Raw genomic sequence first — 23,121 nt, 5'->3', positions numbered from 1 at the left:
TTGTATTGAAGCAGATGATGAAAATGTCAGTAACAGTGACAATGATGAATGTAAAATAACTCATGATAACAAAAATACACACAATGAGAAGAAACCAAAAATAGGTAAACCAATTCATGATGAGTGTGCTCATATCTTACATAGGAAGTTAGGACATGCAAGCTTTCCTGTAGTACAAAAAATGACTGAACACGCAGAAGGTGTAAAAATAAAAAATTGTGAAAATTATTTAGAATGCTCAGTATGTAAATCCACCAAACTAAAAACCAGTCCTAGACCAAAAAAATCTAACAGATCAACTAACAATATTTTTGATTTGGTACATATGGACTTAGTTGGTCCATTAACTCCATCAATTACCTATAGAAAACGTTACTTCCTAACAATAGTGGATGATTACAGTCGCTATGGTTTTGTTTACACATTAAAGCACAAGGATGAAACCTTTCAGAAATTTAAGGAATTCTACAAACGCATAGAAACACAACATAATATCAGAATAAAACAAATTATGACAGATAGGGGATGTGAATTCATGTCTAAAGAATTCTCCCAATGGTTAAAGGATAGAGGGATGCTACATTTCACGTCCAATCCATTTTCTGCCTTTCAAAATGGGATTGCAGAGAGAAAGAACTCCACACTACAAACCATGATTAGATGCACATTAGAAGATGCTGGTTTAGGCAAACAATTTTGGTCAGAAGCCTTACATTATTCAAATTACACTCAAAATAGAACATGGTCCAGTATTGTGAATAAGACACCATATGAGGTGATGTACAATAGAAAACCTAAATTAGCACACATGCACATATTTGGAGTTACTGCAGACGTGCACATACCTAAACAATTGAGGAGAAAGGGAGAAAACGTATCCAGGAGATTAAGATTCATGGGATACGAAACTGGAACCAAAGGGTACAGATTCATCGATAATAATAACAAATTTATAGTATCCAGAACAGCTGTGTTTCATGAGCAGGCCAATTGGTCTAAGTTGCACCTTAATGAAATTTTTTCTAATAAAAGCAAAGATAATATATCTTGCGAGGAAGGAACAACAGAAAATCAAAATATTAACAAAAGTAAGAACAAAACCAAAACTTGGACAAATAGTCAGCATAAAATAAAGACAGACACATTAACAAAAAAGGAAGCCAGATATTTGCATGACAACCATAGCAAACCTGAAAGAAATATTAGAAATAATAGAAACCAAATACCAAATAAATACAAAGATTATATTATGCATATGGATGGAGAACAAATAACACCTAATACATATGAGGAAGTATTGAAACTTCCCCGTGAAGAAAGAGAAAAATGGGAACTAGCTATGGAAAAAGAAATGAAAAGTTTACAAGGATTAAATGTATTCACACCTGCGATCGCACCTAAGGATAAAACAATTATAGGTACCAGGTGGATTTATAAAATTAAGAATTTAGAAGGAGGAAATACCTTATACAAGGCCAGACTAGTTGCACAAGGTTATGCACAAAAATATCCAGAAGACTATACTGACACATATTCACCCACAGTGAGAACAGAGAGTGTCAAAACAGCTCTAGTAGTAGCATCTGCACTCAATCTAGACGTGTTTCAATATGACATACAGACTGCATACTTACATGCAAAATTAGATAAGGAAATATATGTAAGAGCACCACACAGTCAATACACTAATAAGAACGAAATTTGGTTACTAAATAAGAGTCTGTACGGATTGAAGCAATCTGGCAAAAGATGGTACGATTGTTTGGTAAAAGTACTAAAGACCATGGATTTCAACGCCACCACTGCTGATAACTGTTTCTTTGTAAAAAAGAGTAATGATCATATTGAATTTGTATTAATTTATGTGGATGATATTTTATATATTGGAAAGCATAAAGAGAGCAGGGAAATCTTTGTAAATAAGTTAAACGAACACTTCTCATTGAAATCACTAGGTAGAGTGAATAAATACCTTGGTGTACAAATTAACAAAACAAAAAGGGGATTCAAACTTACTCAAAAAGATAAAATCATTGAACTCCTAAACAAATGTAACTTAAATAATGCCAAAACATGTGACACACCTATGCAAACTGATTTTCTTAGAAACAATGATGAATCTTCCCCTGAGTTTAAAGACAACACATTTTACAGATCAGTTATAGGTTCACTCCTTTATATATCTAATTGGACTAGGCCAGATATTGCATTACCTCTCAATTTATTGTCAAGATATGTTAGCAAACCAACCTTGTATCATTGGGAAGCTGTCAAAAGAATTTTAAGATATCTGAAAAGTACATTAGATTTTTGTTTAATATTGGAACCCAATAATGACAAAGAACCAAAAATTACTTGTTATGCTGATGCAGATTGGGCTGGTGATACATCATGCAGAAAGAGTACCTCTGGTTATGTTTTTCTATTGAACGATTGTCCAGTTTACTGGTATACTGGTAAACAAGAACTGGTAGCCACCTCTACCACAGAAGCAGAATATGTTTGCTTGTCTAAAGCTGCAAATAACCTTGTATGGTTCAATGATTTGATCACAGATGTTTGGAAGAAACCTACTTTACCATTTATTATGCATGAAGATAATAAAGCGGCCATTGAAATTTCTAGATCCGATGCAATTGGACAAAGGTCCAGGCATATTGATATAAAATTTAAGCACGTGAGACAACTATCTCAAGACGGATTCATCAAAGCAATACATTGTGATACTTCTGAACAATTAGCTGACATATTAACAAAACCCTTACCTTCTAAACAACACAAATATTTAACTTCTAAATTATATGTATTATATTGTCCTGAATCTGAATGTAACTGGTGTTGTATAACGAACCGGCATTTAGAGGGGGATTTGTCAGATGTAAATGCCTTATTCTCTAATGTGTAAATAATGTATATATGGAACATCAGGGGTTAACTTATTACTTGAGCTTTAATGTATTCATATTTTACCACTCCCATTCCTGACTCCGCCCCTTGTATATAAAAGGAGCCATCCTCCCCATTTTCCTTGCTTCTATCTTGAATATTCAGCGAATATAGAATGCCTATTATGATTAAAGAGAATTATATTTAAACCTATAATTTCTATTATCTTTATTGAGTCTGATCCTGAAAATATTGCAACAGATATAATGTAGTTGTAAACAGTGTAAAGTTTGCAATTATGACAATATGGAGTTCTAGACATTCAAATATATATTGGTCCTTTAGGAATGCTCAGTTGCTGTAACTGCATAAAATCACCCGCTAAGTAAGTGGCTTTGCTTATTTGCATCTACTTCCAAGTTTGCACCACTTAAAAATATTTTGGCTACATCCCAAGTTAGTGTGCGGAAGGCAACAGCTTGTTTTTCAGTCTGTCTACAGCAGATCCTGTTTCCAATAGCATGATGGAAAGGTTTTTTAAAATGCATCTTATGGTTCTAAATAACAGATCGTTCATGCCCGGTATGGAAAAGTGGCATTATATGGTGCCACTCAAGATCTTCTGTCAAAGCTAAAGAAGCATTGGTCACATCTGAAGATCTTGTCTTTTACATCATTCAATGGAAAAAGGAAGGCCAAGTTTAATAGGGAACTCGCATATTCGGGAAAAGTAGCATGAATGACTAACTTTTCCATTACGTTTATTTTATTCTTTATGAAGCCATTTAAAATTCACTGAACCAAAATAATAGCAACAGCTAAAAATGAAAAGAATAGCAATAAAACCTTATAAATTCAAATTATACAGTAGCAAACGTAGCCAAAAAAAAAAAAAAGTCTTATTTAGCTACCTCTACTTTACTTTGGTCATATAAGTCAATGTTTTTCAACCTTGGCAAATTTTAGACATGTAGACTTGAGCTTCCAGAATACTTATGACTTTTTAAACTAAATGAAATATATCTCTTTGACCAGACTCCAGTAAACTGAGCTGTGATGTAACCATCCTTAATAACGTTATTAAACAATTTTGCTAATCCTTCAACAAAATATCCTGTTTTTCCCTCTGAAGTACATAATTGAGTTGCATAAATCAAAACCCAGCAAGAATTCAGCCATAGGCCAAGAGACGTAATTACCAGGAGAAAGATTGGGATCTTCTGAAAAAGTAACAACAAGAAAGCTTGTTGTTTTTCTATTTTTACTCCTGTGGAAGCAGAAAAGTGCTGATGAGTTTCCTTTCTTTCTTTTGTCACTTGACTGACCTTGCCTTGGGCAGCAATGACCCCATTTTCTGATCTCAGGTCTAAAATGGTAGATGGTATCGAATAGACGGTCCTCAGAGTTGTCTAAAGGGAGAGAAGGTGAGGATGGTGGCCACAATTCTAGGATTAAAGGCCTCTCCCTTTTTATATGCATGGCATTATTGGCCCAGCCCAACACTGGGTTCATTTTATCCAGTGCAATTTGAGCCAATAATCATGCTGAGAGAGGAAATTGGGGTTGTAGGAAGAAAAATCCAGTTCCAGTTCCAAGCTGGGAATAAAATGGAGGCTGCTTAAGAAAGGAAGGTCCGTTTATTGGTGAGCAAACCAACACGCACACACCATGCAGTTCTGGGAGAGCTGACAAAATGGAGTTGAGAGTGGGTGGGGTTTTTTACACTTTGATTCCTATGGGGTCATGTAGGGGTCATGGCTGGCAAAAAGGGAAATGCAAATCCTAGGTGTTTGTCTGAGCTAATCTTGTCAACCTTTGGCTTGCCTAATTTGTTGCTTATCTGGAATTTTTGTCTGACCCAGTCTTTCTGAATTGATTAGTAAATCAGCATTTCTAAAAGCTGGCCTCCTCAGTTTCTGCTTGGGGCAGGGAGATTGGAGCTGGTTTCTGCCTCCCTTAAGATTTTTCCCCATTTCTCCTTTAGGGGAAATATTCTATCCTGCATTTTTAATATTCCCCAAAACATTTCATTCTCTAGGAGGGTGGGTGGGTGCTGATTTTCTACAGTGTTCAACACTTTATTTATTTCTGCACATAAGTAAAGATGAATGCTTGGGACCTAAATTCAAATCAAGCATGTCTGCTGATATTCAACAAACTGTTTTAGACCATAAAACCATATATGCAAATCAGAATTTCCAGATATATCATTACTTTTTTTCCTGATTTATTAAAGACATGCACATTTTAGGCTAACATACCATAATAAGCATGCACCGGGGGGGGGGGATTGCATTTAATTAGCCTTAATTAGCCTTTGTTTTTTAACATGCCAACAATGAACTTTTTACATCCAGACCTTTACCTGGTCATTCTTGACTACAGCTTAAGCAAAGTACCACATTACATTTCTTATATCACTACTGTGCTCACTTGCAAAATTCTTTAGCAAAGTTACAAATCCACAATTGATCAGCTTGACCAGGGGTGTCAAACTCAATTTCATTGAGGGCTGCATCATGTGTTTGATTTCGGGGGGATGGGTTGGGTGTGGCCAGGGTGGGCATGGCCAACTTTACATCACTTCTGTCGGGGGCACTGGTGGTAGCCTGAGTGTTCTGCCAGCAAAAACAGGCTCCCGAGCTCTGTTTTCGGCTGCCACCCTCTGCCAGTGAAAACGGAGCTTGCACGCGGCCCTCCTGAGCTCCGTTTTCACTGGCAGGGGGTTGCAGAAGGCCATGTCAGCCAAAAACCGAGCTTGAGAGCCAGTTTTTGCTGGCAGAAGCACCGCGGGCCATTCCTTCACTGTTTCCAGGGTGTCTCCGCAGGCTAGATCTAAGTACCCCGCGGGCTGGATTGAGTTTGACACCCCTGAGCTTGACTAACACTTCCTATAACTGAAGCATTTGTGGTCAGTCTCTTCTTCCGATAAGTGTCAAGGTAGGCATTAACGAACTGCTGATTCTAACAATGGCTATATCAAGCAAAAGCAGAGCCAAGGTGATTAAAATACAGCAGCTCTGACTAAACCAACTTAATGACTTATAAAGGCTCTTAATAGTTTGTTAGCAGATAATAGCTAGGCCCTCAGCAACACACATTAAACAGGAGTAGGGCTTTGATCCAGGGCTATATCCTCCATTTTTAAAAACTTTTTTGACCCATTTCTGCAGATACCGCTGACATTACTGTTGTGTATTGTCCTGGGCCAGTTGCTAACCCTATACACTTTATTATAAACTATTCATGCTATTGTTTGTATCAGGACCTCTGCGCATTGAGACCATGAAGTCGAATATGTAGCCTTTGTTTAAATCCCTCTGCCTGCATGGTGGCTTTCCTTGGTTCTCAGGGAGCCCAACATTTTGGGTGCATCCCGCTTTTTTTCCAGAGCACCTTCCTCTGAGGCTGGGAAAAAAAGAAAAAGAAAAATCTGTGTTTCCAAATGCCAACGATTGCTATTCCCCAAGCAGATCTCTTGGCTGCGTTTATTCCCTGAAAGCAGAATGCTGAACAAGGAGATGGACAGTTAGCTGACTTTGCTTGTAAGGACCCATGTGGATAACAACAATAAATGTAATTGCTTGGAAGATAATATACGGTCCTGGGCAGGTTACTGTTATTTGTTTCTGCTAGACACTCCACAAAAGTCTTCCTGGGGACAAAATAGAACATCACTGAAAGCATTCCACTCTGCATAGTACAACAACAGAGCGAAAACATCACCTTGTATCAGTTGCGCATTAATTGAAAATCTTCCATAAATCAAAACTTGACTGTTGAGAGGACATACAGCATAGCTCTGCAACCAGGAGATAGGCTGTGATTATGCTAGGCAGGGAATTTCAAGAATTGAATGGAAAGAAAGGATGAAAAAACAATGCAGTTCTTACTGCAGCTTTCTTCTCTTTTTTTCCTTTTCTTTTTTTTTATAAGAGCCCTTTCAGGCCATGAAAATAGATCTGCACTGCACCAGCAACTCTCTCTCTCTCTTCTCTCTCTCTCTCTCCCTCCCCTCCCCCCGTGTGTGTTAGCATTTATGGAAGTTGTTAACTGGGGCAGTGAGTTGGCATCCCCAAACACTGTGCAACAATCACTCCTATGTTTTATTTGACAGTTTTATCCTACAACAGGTGTGTCAAACTCAATTTCATTGAGGGCGGCATCAGGGTTGTGTTTGACCTTGGGGTGGGGGTGGGGGCATGGTCGGGGGAGGGAATAGTAAGCTCAATGTCACTCGTCGAGACTCCATTTTCGGCCGCAACGGCCTCCTGAAGCCTCTGCCAGTGAAAACAGAGCCCAGGGTAGCTACACAGAGCCTCCTGGGCTCTGTTTTGGATGAGACAGCCTCCTTCGGCCTTCTGCCAATGAAAACAGAGCTTGGGGGACTGCACACGGCACCCCCCAAGCGCACAGACCCCAGGGTCCATTTTTGCTGGCAGAGGGCTTCAGGAGGCCGTTGCAGCCAAAAACGGAGCTCAGGAGGGTCGTGCAAAGGCACCATAGGACGGTCCTTCACTATTTCCAGAGTGGTCCCATGGGCCAGATCGAAGCACCCCATGGGCTGGATCCAGCCCGCAGGCCTTGAGTTTGACATCCCTGCCCTATAACATTTGCTCAGATTACTGGGAATTCACAAGAGCACATTATCTATAATAATGGACAATATTATTAAGAAACCTTGGTTACTGCACTATAATTTACAGCTGACACTTTGAGTGTGCTCACCTGGCACTGCTTTGGGAAGGGCACTGATCATCTATAGCAGGGTTTCTCGGCCTCGGCAACTTTAAGATGGTTGGACTTCACCTCCCAGAATTCCTCAGCCAGTATAGCTCGGTGACTCAAAATTGTCTCTGGAAAGGATTAAGTCAGTTACAGTAGATAACTGGGCTATATTCTGCTTCTCAGAACGATCAACATTTCTAGTCAGAATGGCTGTTAGTGAGGAATGTAACTATATCAATAGTTTTCATCATTTCACACTATTATTCAATCCTTTATATGGACTGAATTTGAAGAGAAAGTTGATTTACTACAGTCAGATAGAATTCTGTCCCGGGGACAATGTCAGGCATGAAAGATGAGGCCTACACATGAAGGTCCAATTAAACTGATTTATTATTAATCATGCCTATGCACAAGAACGTTCTCAACTGATAGTTAACACCTACTTGGGATTAGATAAGGGTCAATGAAATTCAGGGGGGGCTGGACTTATTTTGCTTGTGGCTACGTAGGGATTTCAGGCTGATTCCTCTTTTAATTCCACTTCCAGGTTCTGCCACACCTTCCCCTACAGACAACCTTGTAGCAGGGGGAAATCCAGCAGGTTCTGACAGGTTCTGGAGAATCGGTAGCGGAAATTTTGAGCAGTTCGGAGAACCGGCAAATACCACCACTGGCTGGCCCCAGAGTGGGGAGGGAATGGGGATTTTGCAGTATCCTTCCCCTGCCATGCCCACCATGGTACATCACGCCCACAGAACCGGTAGTACAAAAAAATTGGATTTCACCACTGCCTTGTAGCCGTCTTTCACAAATGCTATGTCATGATAATCAGATTTATTAACGTGACCATTTTAAAGTGATGCAAATGTTTATTATTTACTTATTAGATTTTTATCCCTTCTATATTACTTTATAAGTAACTCAAGTACTTTCCCTAGAGAGGTCTGCCTACTACCTACATTGATGTATTTCCAGAATCAAGCTAAAACATTTGTCTTTCTCCAGGCATTTTCAAATTACATTTGCATTTCAGTATTTACATTACAGTGGAATAGTGACTGTTGTGGATGTTCAGTTTAAATCTTTGTATGTTTATAATCATTCCTTACCATTTTTAAATACACCCTACTTGTTTCACTTTTGTGTTTGACCTTTTCGTTGTGCTTGCTTTTTAAGGTTGCAAATATCCTACAATCTATCCATAGAATTCTGATGTAACATGATAGACTAAAACAAATAAATTAATAATAATAGAACATAAGCCATTTTTAAGGCACTTCATCAACAACTGCAATCTGGTATCCAGTCAGATGAATACTGGTACCTTTAAAATCAAGTTAAATTTCAGTCATTAGCAAACTTTTTTTAGATTTGAATCTAGCAACACTTTTATTTAAGTGCAGACATAACAGATGTTCTGCAGAAACATTTCTAAGCTTTAGCTGCTGTCCTTAGTGAGAGAGACATATCTGAATATCCTGATAACATGTGAGCCTTAATACTCAGATAATTATTTCACCACAGGTCTTTATGACTGGTTGAACTTTAGACAGATTTCAACACTGTTGCAAACCATTACGAAATAGTTGCACTTCTTTCTTACAATTAACTCTGATTTTCATATTACGGAATGTTACTCTTAAGTCAGTGTTTCTGTTTAAGATGTGTGGACTTCAATTCTCAGAATTCTGGGAATTCTTAAGCTTTTTGTTTAAGTATTTCGGACCAACTGATATAGGATGAAGATGAAGCTTTAACATATAGGTAGTCCTCGACTTACAAGCACAGTTGAGCCCAAAATTTCTCTTGCTAAGCAAGACAGTTTTTAACTGAGCTTTGCCCCATTTTATAACCTTTCTTGCCACAGTTGTTAAGTGAATCGTTGCGATTGTTAAGTTAGTAACACAATTTTTAAGTGAATCATTGACTTTGCTTGACAGAAGGTCGCAAAAAGTGATCATGTGACCCTGGGACACTGCAACCTTCATAAGTATGAGTCAGTTGCCAAACATCTGGATTTTGATAACATGACTATGGGGATGGTGCAACGCTCGTGTGAAAAACAGTCATAAATCACTTTTTTCAGTGCCTTTGTTAAATTGTTAAATAATTTGTTAAATTCTTCAAAACTAAAACATCTACTATTCATTTTTATAGATATTTGCTGTCAATAAATCAGTTTAACATGCAGATGTAAAGAAATGAATGAAATAAATAAAATGTATTAGAAATGAATAATATTTGCATTAGGTAACTATATATAGAATTGAAACTGATTACTATAATGACATATTCATACAACACCATTTTCTTTTGTATTTCTTTCACTATTTCATTAGAGCCTTTTTGATGTGTTGTTTTTTTGTTTTCCCTTCTCCCTTCTCTTTGACAATTTATGTATCTCCATCTTCGTCATCTTGTCTTTTTTTCTTTCTCTTTCCCCTTTTTTACCATTAAAAGGCAATAAATAAATAATAGTAAAGATCTGAAGATTCCAGGTCTTTATTGCTTGTTTTCATCAAGTTGTTTTCAACAAGTGGGCGTCTTGTTAATAAATGTGGTACCGAGGATGAAGGACCATTAAGAGTACTCAAATCCTGCCACTTGTTATCCCAGGATAGGAACTATTAACATCACCAGAAGCTCTTCTCCCTGGTGGACAAAAACCACATTGAGCTGCGATCCAAGCTGAGCCTACAGAAATGCCCAGACTTCCAGCAAATTTCCACAATTTTTATTTTTTCAATTTGCAGCAGAGCAAGTAAGGGCCACTCATATATTTCAAGCTGCATCTAATTGGACCCTAAAGAGTCTGTAGCTAATCTTTGTTTAACAATATTTACTGTTGAGCCCAGATCATTAGTAATTCTTCTTGCAAACAGTTCCACATTTAATCACCTTCAAAAACAGAACCATTTTGGTTGCTTTGTCATATGTCCCACGCATGTGGACGGGTGGATTCCACGAGCAGAGTGATTCATAATGAACTCTTTTATTGGCACTCATTAGTATTTCTTATCAGAATTCAAGAAATGCAACATGAAAGAAATTAACAGGATGCTTGCAGTGGAGAAATTTGTGAGTAAACTTTAGCATTATTTGGCTAGGCATAACATATTTGCTAGATGTAAGGTTCTTCTAGAAGTCTACGAGATGTTGTATTCCTCTTTTTTGGAGATTGGGATGTATGGGGTATTTTTCTAGGTTGGGGAACCACATTTCAAAACCAACTGGTATCTCTGGAAGTGTTCAGAGGAAGACAACCAGGATGGTTGAGGGACCAAACCTCAAATCAATGTGGAGTAATTAAGAGAATTGGTTATATTAATCTGGGAAAAACAGATGAAGTGAAGGCATATTTGGATGTCTGACAACTCCAAGTATGCCTCCTCTAAAGACTGTGAATGTGGTTCTAGAAGAAGAAAAAACCTCATAATAGAAAATGAACATTTCATTTCTAATTCCAATAGAAGATGAACATTTGAAGACTAATTTTCAAATGAAATTTAGCAAAAACTTCTTTAAGGTATTAGGTATTAAAAACAGAGTAAGTAAGCTACTTGGGAGAGAACGAAGATTTTGTTCACTTGAGTTATGTCAGGAAAAAACTCTACAGTGTAGGAAGTTAGACATATTGCTCGAGTTCTTTGCTAATGTGTAACATTTCGATTCTTCTTTTGGTTTCATTGAGCATTTGTGCACCTAAACAAGGTCCACTGTGAGCAGTAACAGTAACAGAGTTGGAAGGGACCCTTGGAGGTCATCTAGTCCAACCCCCTGATCACACAGGAGACCTATGCTAGGGATTCAAACCGCCGAACTGCTGACCTTTTTGATCGGCAAGCTCAGCATCTTAGCTACTGAGCCACCTAGCCAGGCTAAATGGGCAATATGGGTTACTTTCAAGGAAAGATGAATCCAATTTCAAGTGTGAATTGCATTTTGTCAGTGGACCTGATCAAGCTTACTCTCTTGTAAGCATGTCTAGAAGTGCTTTATTAATTACAAGTTGTAAGAGTGCTTTAGTTTTCACTCGTGTGGCCAGTTCCACTATATTTAGAACAGCAGCATGCTAACTAGGGAATTCTGGGACTTGAAGTCCAGATAGTTGCTAAGGTTGAGAAACACTGTCCTCAGCCAAAGAAATCACAACAAAGGCCACCCTGGAAATCACAGTCATTTTCCTGCCTCAAGAGATGAGCTGCTTGCTTGCTACATCATGCCAGGGATGTCAATAGTTCGACTACATGCTTATTTAGGGGACTTAATACATCTAAATAAAGCTCTATGTTGAAGGATTAATTTTCTTTGTTGTTGTTGTTTTATTTCCACCAAGTGAACGTACTGGATCTCTGACGTATAAAGAAAATGGATTTTGTCACTTTTCTCCAACAATCACGGGAACTCTTTGTGACCCAGAGGAAGCTGAGCTGGAGAAATAAGCTGGTTCTCTTTGCTCTCTGTAGCTCCATCAGTTTTATAGCAAACCTGCTCCTACTTCTCCCTGGGTATTCCTTCCTGTTGGACTATCCGATGCTTTCTATCATCACAGTCAATATTTTATGGATTCTCCTGTCTGTAAATCTGTACTTTTTCCAGTCTTTTCGCTGCTTTGTGGTGGTATTCTTCCTTTCTTGCGGATTGCGCGAAGGCAGAAACACTCTCATTGCTGCTGGAACTGCTATGGTGGTTGCTGGCAACATCCAAAATATTTTTTTCAACCTGAAGCAGCTGGCAGACAGTGTGACTTGCACTCTCAATTCCCAGAATTGGACTTTCCTTGACCTCACCTATCTGAAAGCCATCCAGTGGATTTACAGTCAATTGAAGATTTCCAAACATCTGTTTCTGGTGCGTGACAGCTTAAACGTGTCTTTCTTGGTTTCAGATGAAGACTTGAAGCTGCAACTGGAAAAAACAAGATTGAGCATTCACAACATCACCAGTCAGATCTCCTCCATAATAGCTCTACAGTCCTTTTTGGCCAAGAAAGTGCTGCCTTTTGTGGGGACAATTTTGGTTCTGCTTGGCACGTACCACTTCATCCGAAACTTCCGAAGCCCACAGACCATCAAGTTTAAGAACACGTACATTACTCGAGGGTTCATCAAATACAATGAACAAGTATGGCAGCAGGAAAAGCTCTCAGTGCTCCCTCTGAGTAAAGAAGAAAGAAATGTGTACTCTCTGGTGCCATCTTTTTGCCAAACACCTAAAGAAAGGAAATGCACAGCACGCTTTTTTCTTCCTGTGCTTGCTAACCTTTGCATTTGGGTCGTCTTTTCAGCAGTAGATTATTTGCTTTACTGGCTCATTTTTTCCGTGAGCAAGCATCTCCACGATTTCCCTGAGCTAGAGGTCCACTTCAAATTATATTACCACGTAAGTATCTTAGCTACAGCGCAGCACTTTTGGTATCGCTTCAGATACAGATTTTCTACGGAATAAAATTATGCTAAAAAAAAAAATAGGATTGAAAAACCTGGAGGTGGGTAGGCATGGCATTTTTAAAAAAACAAACACCAAGGTTTGAAGCAGTGGTGGTATTCAGCCAGTTCTATCCGGTTCGGGCAAACCGGTAGCAGCACTGGCAGGAGGCTCTGCCCACCCGCCCAGACGTAATCACGTCCCGTTTTTGACGCTCTGCACATGCGCGGAAGGCCCTGCGCTCACATTTGCAACCAGTAGCAAAGGTAAGTGAATGCCACCCCTGGTTTGTAGGGCCCGAATATTAAACAAAAGCAAATGCGACACCAAACTTGATGTTTAAGGCAGCTGAAAATATCCATTGTTTTGTCATGACAAATGTTTGATGTGCCTGAGGGAGAGAGAGTGAAAAACATAAGAACCTCAATTTTAGAAGGTATGGAAAATGCAACGGGAGGCTCTTTACCCAGCTGGTTTAAGCAAGGTCTGTGACTTCAGCCAATAGAAAGGCACTTTGCATATTTTAAGTTTCTTCAATAAGTGATTTCTTAAACTGCCCAAATTTGGGGATTTACTGGGGTAAAAGATTTCTTTGTGTAGAGTTCTTCCCAAGTATGCATTTATTACTTGACATTTGTATTTGATCCATTTTCAAGTGATGTGTGGGGATGACCTTCATTTTAATCCCAACACCGCAGCAGGGTAGGCCAGTAGGGTGGTGTTTCTCAACCTTAGCAACTTTGAGATGTGTGGTCTTCAACTCCTAGAATTCCCCAGCAGTTGGAAAGCTGACAGCCCGGGTTTGCAACCCGAGCACTGTGCTATGGGGTGAGCTCCCGTTACTTGTCCTAGCTCCTGGCCACCTAGCAGTGGTGGGTTGCTACCGGTTCTCCCTGGTTCTTGTGAACCAGTAGTGGAAATTTTGAGTAATTTGGAGAACCGGTAAATACCACCTCTGCCTAGCCCCGCCCCCAATCTATTTGCTGCCTCCTGAGTCACAGCTGATCGACTAGAAGGAAAAAACCTGTTTAAACTCTTGCTGCAGTGCTTCAAAGGACCGCTTTACAACTGATCAGTGGTAAAAGGCAGTGTGGTGGTAGACCAGTGCGCTCCAAAACAAATGGGTAGACCGGAACACTCCAAAAATAAATGGGTAGACCGGTACGGCTCTGCAAGCAGTTAAAAGCCTGGTAGACCAGTACCGCTGTTAAATCCTAAAGAATTGTCACATGACCATCAAACCAGGCCCACAAAATAAGCCACGCCCACAGAACCAGTAGTAAAAATTTTTAGAACCCACCCTTGTCATCTAGCAGTTCGAAAGCGTGCAAATGTGAGTAGATAAACAGGTACCACTTATCAGTACCTATTTATCTACTTGCATTTGCATGCTTGTTGATACCTATTGAGTGGGAAGGTAACAGCATTCTATGTGCTTTGGGGCAAAGTCATGCTGGACACCCCACAGAAGTGTCTTCAGACAATGCTGGCTCCCTCAGCTAAGAAACAGAGATGAGCATTGCCCCCTAGAGTCGGATATGACTAGACAGGGAAAACCTTTACATTTTTAGTTTCCTTGACTGACTACAACCTGGGTCTCCCCACTCTGAGTCCTACCCCCTTAATCACTATGCCACATTGATTTTATTAACTGCATTGTCAGCCAACTGACCTACATAAACTCCTTGCCCACAAAACAGAGGCTGGGACTGTAAAAAGCAGAGATCAAGAAGCTGAAACCATACTTAACTGCAGAAAAAACTTAACAGCATCTAAGGCTCACATATAAAGCATCAAAAGACTATCTGTCTCATATTAAAACTAAAGTCAACCCCAATATTTTTGTTACCAGATTACTTCCATGAGCTACCGGAAGCTGCTGGAAAGAAAAATGTATCTTCTTTTGCTAGCTTCAAAGAGGCAATAGGCATACGACTCTTGGAAATGTTCTTTTTTTCAGCTGAGGTTTTCAGATCTGCTTGCTAATGATGAGTGACTCAGCATTCAGCAGATTTATGGCCTGTATTTCCTGCCAATTGTTGGGCAAACTGGAACATTGAGCAACCCCTTATATTAAGGACACAATCACTTCATAATTCTGGAAGCCAAACAATTCTCAGCAGGCATCGAAATGTTTCTCTGATACAATGGCACAAGCTAAAACTTATTCTTTTTGCTCGCTCGCTTTGCTCTCAGCAAGTTACCTCACATTCTTGCTTTTTAAAAGAAAAGTGAATAGATTTTTAAAAATACAACTGTTGCAATCACCACTTGAAATTTTTCATCTGGGAATTTTTCCTTCAACTATTTTTGACTTCAAGTTCATTCAATAGATTTCCATAAGACTCTTTGAAAATGCTTTTTGGGTGTATTCATGCATTGATTGAACTTAGTGCATGCTTTGGGATTAGTTTCAACCTAAATTATGTTGTGATTGGTGACATGCAAATTATTCGGTATGTGCCCTGCTTGTTTTGACCATTCTGAAAGAATTTTAAGTCAGAAACTCTTCCTAAATGGTTGGAACAACCATCTCAAACTTGGAAAAGTTCCAATTTTGCATACTATGTTTGTGGTGTTTGTGGAGGTTGCCTTGATTTCCAGGAAAAAAGTAGGGTAATAATTCAGAATACATAAGTAAAATTAGCAAATGTTGAATTTGACATAAAACTGTGATCCAAAAGCACATAGTTCTGAAATATCAAAGCACTCCATAAAACAGCAAAAAAAAGGAATTAGCAATGAATAATCATTTTTCGTCTTACCCTTGAGAAAATTATTTTACAAGAAACAATTATGAAAAACATAAGTTTTCCAGCAAACAAGTCATTTCGGTTCACCCATATAACTGGTTCTTATCTTCTAATCGGGTGAAATGCTCCCGGTTCGGACCGGATCGCCCAATCCAGTAGCGATGGCGGCAGGTGGTTCGGAGAACTGGTAGCAAAAATCCCTGTGGCCTCCCCCCACCATGCCCAGCTGAGCCACACGATCATCAGAGGCTTTTTTTTTTAACTTTTAAAAGCATTTTTTCTATGACCTCTTCAACGAAAAAAATGTTTTTAAAAGTTTAAAAAAAAAGCCTCTGATGATCGCATGGCTCAGCTGGGATCATCAGAGACTTTTCAAAGCATTTTTTTCTGCAACCTCTTGGCGAAGAGGTGGTAAAAAAAATGTTTTGAAAAGTCTCTGACGATCCCAGCTGACTTGCCTGATCGGCAGAGAGGCATTTTTTAAAAAGCCTTTCTGACGATCCCAGCTGAGTTTCCTGATTAGCAGAGAAGCTTTTCAAAACATTAGAAAAAATGCTTTGAAAAATAATAATAATAAAAAAGTTGGCCACGCCCAGCCAATCACATTACCCCCCACCAAGCCACGCCCACAGAACCAGTAGTAACAAATTTTACATTTCACCCCTGCTTCTAATTACAATAAAATAGGAAAGAATATAATAACTGTTACCTTAATTTTATCTCCAGAAGAAACTAAAGTCTTTTAATGTCATCAAAGGTGTCTTCAGGATCTGGTCAAAAGAATGAAGAGAGTGACCATGACCCTGTGGGTTGCTCATAAAAAAAACAGGCAAAGTTTTCATCGCACTACTGCAGATGCGACCTTGAACTTTTTTGACCACACCCTGCAGACATCCCTGAAATTCTAAAAGGTTTAATTCTGAATAGCCAAGGGATTTGTTTGGTTTTCATTATCTCTCCAGCAGCTCTCTGTCTTTCCTTGCTCCAAATACATTCTGAAATGTATTTCAAAGAAATGAACCTGAAAGTAGCAATAAGAGAAATAGCATGCTTCCAACAAAAAAATAAACTCAAAACACTACCCAGGGAAATTTGAAGCAGGTTTAAAAACACATATTCAAGACAGAAAAGCAGAAGTTTCTTTACAAGATTTTCTTTGAGATAGCTGACACAATTCTAGGCTGCATTAACAGAGGGACAGAATCAAGAGTACGTGAAGGGTTAATACCACTTTATAATGCCTTGGTAAGGCCACACTTGGAATATTGCATCCAGTTTTGGTCGCCACGATGTAAAAAAGATGTTGAGACTCTAGAAAGAGTGCAGAAAAGAGCAACAAAGATGATTACGGTCTGGAGGCTAAAACATACAAAGAATCAGTGGTGGGTTCCAAATTTTTTTACTACCGGTTCTGTGGGTGTGGCTTGGTGGGTGTGGCAGGGGAAGGATACTGTAGAATCTCCATTCCCTCCCCACTACAGGGGAAGGTTACTGCAAAATTCCCATTTCCTCCTGATCAGCTGGGAGGCAGAGAATAAATGGGGGCAGGGCCAGTCAGAGGCGGTATTTACCGGTTCTCTGAACTACTCAAAATTTCAACTACCAGTTCTCCAGAACTGGTCAGAACCTGCTGAAACCCACCTCTGCAAAGAATGGTTGCTGCAATTGGATAGAAGGACTGAGGATGGCAAGATAGCAATATCTTAGGGATTGCCATAAAGAAGAGGGAATCAAGCTATTTTCCAAAGCACCTGAAGGCAGGACAAGAAGCAATAGATGGAAACTAATCAAGGAGAGAAGCAACCTAAAACTAAGGAGAAATTTCCTGACAGTTAGAACAATTAATCAGTGGAACAACTTGCTTCCAGAAGTTGTGAATGCTCCAACACTGGAAGTTTTTAAGAAGAGATTCGACAACCATTTGTCTGAAATGATATAGGGCAGGGGTGTCAAACCCACATTGTCACAGCAGTATCATGTGACGTATTGGGACTTTTCCCCCCTTCGCTAAACTGGTCATGGGCGTGACCAGCGCATGACACATCCGGCCTGTGGCCCAGGAATTTGACAGCCCTGATATAGGGTTTCCTAAGCAGTGGGACAGCAGGTTCCTGAGCAGGGAGTTGGACTAGAAGACCTCTGAGGTTCCTTCCAACTCTGTTATTCTGTTCTGTTACTCTATTACATTGTAGACAAATTTTGAATATATAGTTAGAGGAGAGGAGCATAAAGGCAAACATCCCACAAGGGCCAATTATTGAGCCTAAACAACTTCTTGCTTCTTTTCACTGATCAATCACAAATGATCTTTGTGTACCTTTGTGTACAATGAGTGTGAACAGTGGCTGGTTGCCAGAGAATATAATCCTACTTTTAACAATTAAGTTGTAAACTAAACTCTTTGTTTAAATATTTATTTAAAGTCTTCCTCAATATGAATATATTGAGATGTTGAATTAGATCAGCCTAGTATGGCTCTGCTGTTAGAATTGAATGGAGCTGTAGCCCAAAATAAATGACCACATTAACATTGTCCAATGTATGTTTAATTATACATTGAATTGTCTAGTACAATGAAGAAAGAAATGCTAGGATATTGTAACTTTCTATGACCATCACATTGATCAGATAATGACAGGGTATGTGTGCAGTGATGGTAATGGTGGGATTATAGGAGGTCTATCATTCTTGATTTTCTTCACCTGGCTCATGCTAACCTATTTATTTATTTATTAAGTTTCTATTGTGCTCATCTCACTGATACAGTGACTCTGTTGGAACTCTTCAGTTTGTTTCCATTTAATAAATTGTACGGTAGTCACTATCTAATGCTCACCACATTCATATACCCAACACATGCATATACATCCAAAAATATAAAATTCAATCAATGTATATTCATAAATAACCATATAAAATATTTTGTTTGACTGCCTCTCATTCTATTTTTAGAATATCACCAAGCTCAACAAAAATCATGATCATTGATCATCTCCTTCTGAAAGCTTGATCCACAGGGTGTGGGTGGTTCCCACAATTTTGGAAATCACAGAACATAACAGTGTTGCGAGGATCCTTAGAAAAAGAGAAATATGGAAGGGTTGAATTATATCCTCACCCAAAGGGTAAAAATGTTTCTTAACAGAGTGACTTTAAAAAAAACAACAACAACCTGCCTCCTAAAATTGCTGAGGGATGGGGGTAGAAATCATCATCAGGAACAAAAATATATTGTTAACTAGCTGAGTTATACACCCAATTGCATAATTAATGGAGCAAGTTTGAAAACCGTTAGCTCTTTCAAATACCAATTACTGAAAGGTGAATAGTACCTGTTCAAGCCTGTGTTATATTTGTATTAAGACTTTAAGAGGACCATTTCAGAGGTGGGTTTCAGCAGGTTCTGACCAGTTCTGGAGAACCAGTAGTGGAAATTTTGAGTAGTTCGGAGAACCGGTAAATACCACCTTTGACTGGCCTCGCCCCCATCTATTTTCTGCCTCCCGAGTCCCAGCTGATCGGGAGGAAATGGGAATTTTGCAGTAACTTTCCCCTGGAGTGGGGAGGGAATGGAGATTTTACAATATTCTTCCCCTGCTATGCCCACTAAGCCACACCCACAGAACTGATAGTAAAAAATTTTGAAACCCACCACTGGACCATTTGTGCTGCACTTACTCCAAACTCAACCCTCCGTGTGCTGTTTGTGTCTTATCTCTTAGCTAGTTTCACTTAAATGGATCTGTTAAGAAGCCCAGAGACAAAGAACGATCTCTCCAAATCAGGGCAGCCCAGATGTAAGAACTTCAGCTGTACAGTCTGCCTTTTGTATGCAGGAGGGTGGGGGGGAATGCTCAGCCCTCACTTCACCCAGATTCTGCTATATAAGTTGGTCAGCAAATCATGAAATATTGATAGCATAATTTCCCATTGATTTCTGACAGAAAGCCAAAGAAATAAGGTCTGGGAAGCTTTCAGAGAGTCTTTGCACGCATAAAACAGCAATTTTAGTAAGCTTTAAAAAATTTAAGTAAGGGAAAAACTTCAGCTCTGCATGATATCATCATCCCAGCCTCTGAATCCCAGACACTGGAAATTATACATATAAAAGCCAACCTTTGGTTTTCAGTAGATATGATACCTCATTGTAAGTACCAGCCATTACTGCTTCACAGCAGTTGAGAGAAGATGGGAAAGGAATATCTATCTTTCCTGGCAATCGCCTTTTCTCTTTTCCTTTTTTGCCCGAGTGCTACTTTCTATTTTCATACCTTAGTGCAATTGTTCTTCTTCACTTGGGACCTTATAGACTGCCTGCCCACCCCACAGGCCACCTGCCCTCATTACTGTTATCTTAGCCCAACTATGGTTGGGCGATGCTAGAAAATGCTGTAAATCACAGTTATCCAAGGGAAATCCATACCACTAATCCAAATGCTTCAGCCACTTCGTCAGCCTCCTTGACCCAAACAGCACTTTTTCAAACTACTGCCTTCAGGCATGTTGGACTACAATTCCCAGAATTCTAAGTCTTGTATGCTATGAGTTGCTGTCCAAGGTATCTGTAAGGCACAAGGCTGCAGAAGTGTGCTGGGCCTTTTTTTTCCAGCCCTCCTATATTCAGGTGAGGATTTTATTTCAACAGGGCATTTGGCACCCAAGGAAACCAAAATGGTGCTCCTTTGGATATCTATTCACCATTCAGTTTAGGTGCAACTGTCATGCCCCTGTCGGAGTCTGACTCTGAGATGGAAGAGGAACAGCTGAGAGAGAGCGAGAGAGTGGCTCCGTTGGCTATGGAGGAAACTGGGGAAGGGCAAAGTCAAGCTAGGCAGAGTAGGGGAGAGATAGAACAAAGGAGAGGAGGTTCTGATGAAGACCAAGGCCCACCCCACTCCTCATCATAGGGCACACAGGGAAGAACGGAGAAGAGAGCAACGTGGGTTGCGTGGCTTATGAGGGAGGAAAGGGCCCCGACTCCCTTCACAAGATACATCTGGAGCTGGAATTTAAAAGAAGAGGCAAATGGGAGGGGCAGTTGTCGGGAACAAACTCTGAGTTTGTGTTAGCTGCTTTATCTGAGTTCCTGGCATCCTCCCAAGTGGTTTGATTTACTGCCATGCTATTTCAAGTCTGGACTTCTTATCTTGCTTGCCCTGCCGAATTAATTACCTTATCTTGCCCTATTGAATGTATAGTTGGAAGTTTTGTCTGCTTACAGGTTTGTGGAAGAGTTTTTCTCCAGACTGGAGAGTAAAGAGACATTGGGGGCAAAGTTTGGAGCTAATAAAGGGACTTGTACTTATTCTCTGGCTGTGTTGCCTTTGTGCCATGCCCTGGGTCATCATAACAACCTTGATAGATCCCCTTTGTGCCAATGGGAAAAACCTCCAAAAATTGCTCTTCTTCAGGTGGAATACAACGGGGGAGGAGGAGACAAAGTCTGGCCAATGGTAAGAATGGTGGGATTTAGTCATCCATCAGAATCTGATTTGGGTGAGCTCTCAGTGAAGCAAGAGAAGCTCTCAGGGGTATCTGCAGCAAAATGGGACAAGGTATGGCAAAGCCTCACCCACCATTGATGTCCCTGTATAAGCCCCGCCTTTAAGTGCCTATGTCATGATGTCATTGTGAGCAGGGCTACATCACAACATTCTTGCATATGTTCAAACTGCGTGAAATCACATTGTGTGCTTTCTAGAAAAAAAATTGAAGCTAGTGTCCCCAATTGTTTTCTGTTGGTATGATCTCTGAAACCATTTGAGCTTGTTTCACACGTTCTTGCCCTATATCCAAAAGCACATAGGTGATCATTGCTGAGTCAAGTGGGCAAGAAAGTGGGATCTTTAATCCCATCCATCATTATTCTGTTCTTATTCAGGTCCATAATTCAGATGATGATGCTTTTAGCATTGCCAAATCTTGCATCTGCTGCCAAATGTGAAAGATATACTAATGGCTTAAGGTCTAGGCCAGACAGTTAAGAGATTGTTAATATCCTGTTGTAGGAAAATAAACACAGACGGCTTATTGAGAAATGTAATCATTGCATTGTAATTTGAGGGATCCTTGGTGCTCTCTGAGCTTGCTTGTTTTCTTGCAGATGTTTCATTACCCAAACTAGGCAACATCGTCAGTGCTAATGCTGGTAGTAACATCACTAGTACTGATGATACCTAGTTTGGGTAATGAAACATCTGCAAGAAAAAAAGCAAGCTCAGAGAGCACCAAGAACTCCGCATTTCAGCCCTGGGTTACGAATAGTCTCCTTTATTGGTGCATTGTAATTTATTCAGCATAGCCATTTGAAAGAGCAGCATAGATCATGGCATAATTTTTATCTTTCATTTCCTCTTATACAGAAAAATGAAGCTAAATTCATTTTTACCAACGGGGAGATTGTTGAAAATACCACTTCCTTTAAGACACCTCTTTTTGAAGAGAGCTGCATTCCCAAACCCAAGATTTCCCTCTCTACTACATGGATCCAGCTTGGAGTTATTTTGTTCTTTCTAATAGTGTTGGGGCTTCTGACTTCTACACTCACACAACTTAAATTATTAGTCGCAACTGCATTCTTTCCGAGCACAGACATGAAACGGATAAAGTATCTGCACACAAAATTATTAAACAGAAGATCCAGGTTTGCCGAGAAAAACGTGAAAAGGAAACTTAATTCATTTGCAAAGGTAAACTGTAAATAACATGAAATACATGCTGGTTTGTACAACACTGTTCAGAATGTAACTGTAGAATCCACTAAAAATAAGCACCATCAAAACTGTATCTATAGAGCCAGGATCAATACTACTCTCTCTCCCCAAGATTGCCCTAAAGGGAATCTTCACATATTTTTCAATAAATATGGAAGCTACTTAGGTCATAGACCACATTACGCTGGTTATATCTCTATTACAAAGTAATGTTTTGACTCACATAGATATTGTCTCTGCACAAATACCTATAGCCATTATTGAAATGCATATGTGTCTGAGGTAAATCTTCCCGCTTCCTCCATCAATACCTGAAGGATGATGGAGAAGAAATGCTCAGCATTCATCCTCCCTGAAATGGGTCTACTCGTAATTTTTCTGTTTTTTTTTCTTCATGACTTTTTAGTTCTGCTTAGAAGACAGATACCAAATAAAAACCTCTTCTTTTGTAATGAGTAAAACTAACCTTCTCCTTTTTCCTTCTTCCTTCACAGTTACATTTTTGGTTTCCCATCCTCCAGGCACTGGGAAATGCCAGGAAGAAAGAAACCAATGTGTAAAAAGAAATTCCTGTTTTATAGCATTAGCCACAGGTTCCCAAGCCTGGTGAA

General features: G+C 39.5%; 1 protein-coding gene across 1 annotated transcript; it reads left to right on the top strand.

The window, feature by feature from the left end:
* The first annotated feature begins 11,985 nt into the window (after positions 1-11,985).
* Positions 11,986-23,070, top strand: DCSTAMP (dendrocyte expressed seven transmembrane protein). The gene is made up of 3 exons (XM_070942066.1): positions 11,986-12,999; positions 22,160-22,486; positions 23,005-23,070. Exons 1-3 carry the CDS (start codon positions 11,986-11,988, stop codon positions 23,068-23,070), a joined length of 1,407 nt encoding a protein of 468 aa, XP_070798167.1.
* The last annotated feature ends 51 nt before the right edge of the window (positions 23,071-23,121 follow it).

This window comes from Pituophis catenifer, unplaced genomic scaffold (genome assembly GCF_029215685.1).
Source record: "Pituophis catenifer annectens isolate HBS135680 unplaced genomic scaffold, rPitCat1.0.hap2 SCAF_3, whole genome shotgun sequence".
Classification (NCBI taxonomy): Eukaryota; Metazoa; Chordata; class Lepidosauria; order Squamata; family Colubridae; genus Pituophis; species Pituophis catenifer.
This window is presented reverse-complemented; position numbering and strand designations above follow the sequence as displayed.

Excerpts from the sequence above, each read along its gene's own strand:
- DCSTAMP (XM_070942066.1), top strand. The coding sequence starts at position 11,986 with ATGGATTTTGTCACTTTTCTCCAACAATCACGGGAACTCTTTGTGACC. Across the intron at positions 13,000-22,159 it reads ACTTCAAATTATATTACCAC|AAAAATGAAGCTAAATTCAT; the intron begins GTAAGTATCTTA and ends CCTCTTATACAG. Across the intron at positions 22,487-23,004 it reads AACTTAATTCATTTGCAAAG|TTACATTTTTGGTTTCCCAT; the intron begins GTAAACTGTAAA and ends CTTCCTTCACAG.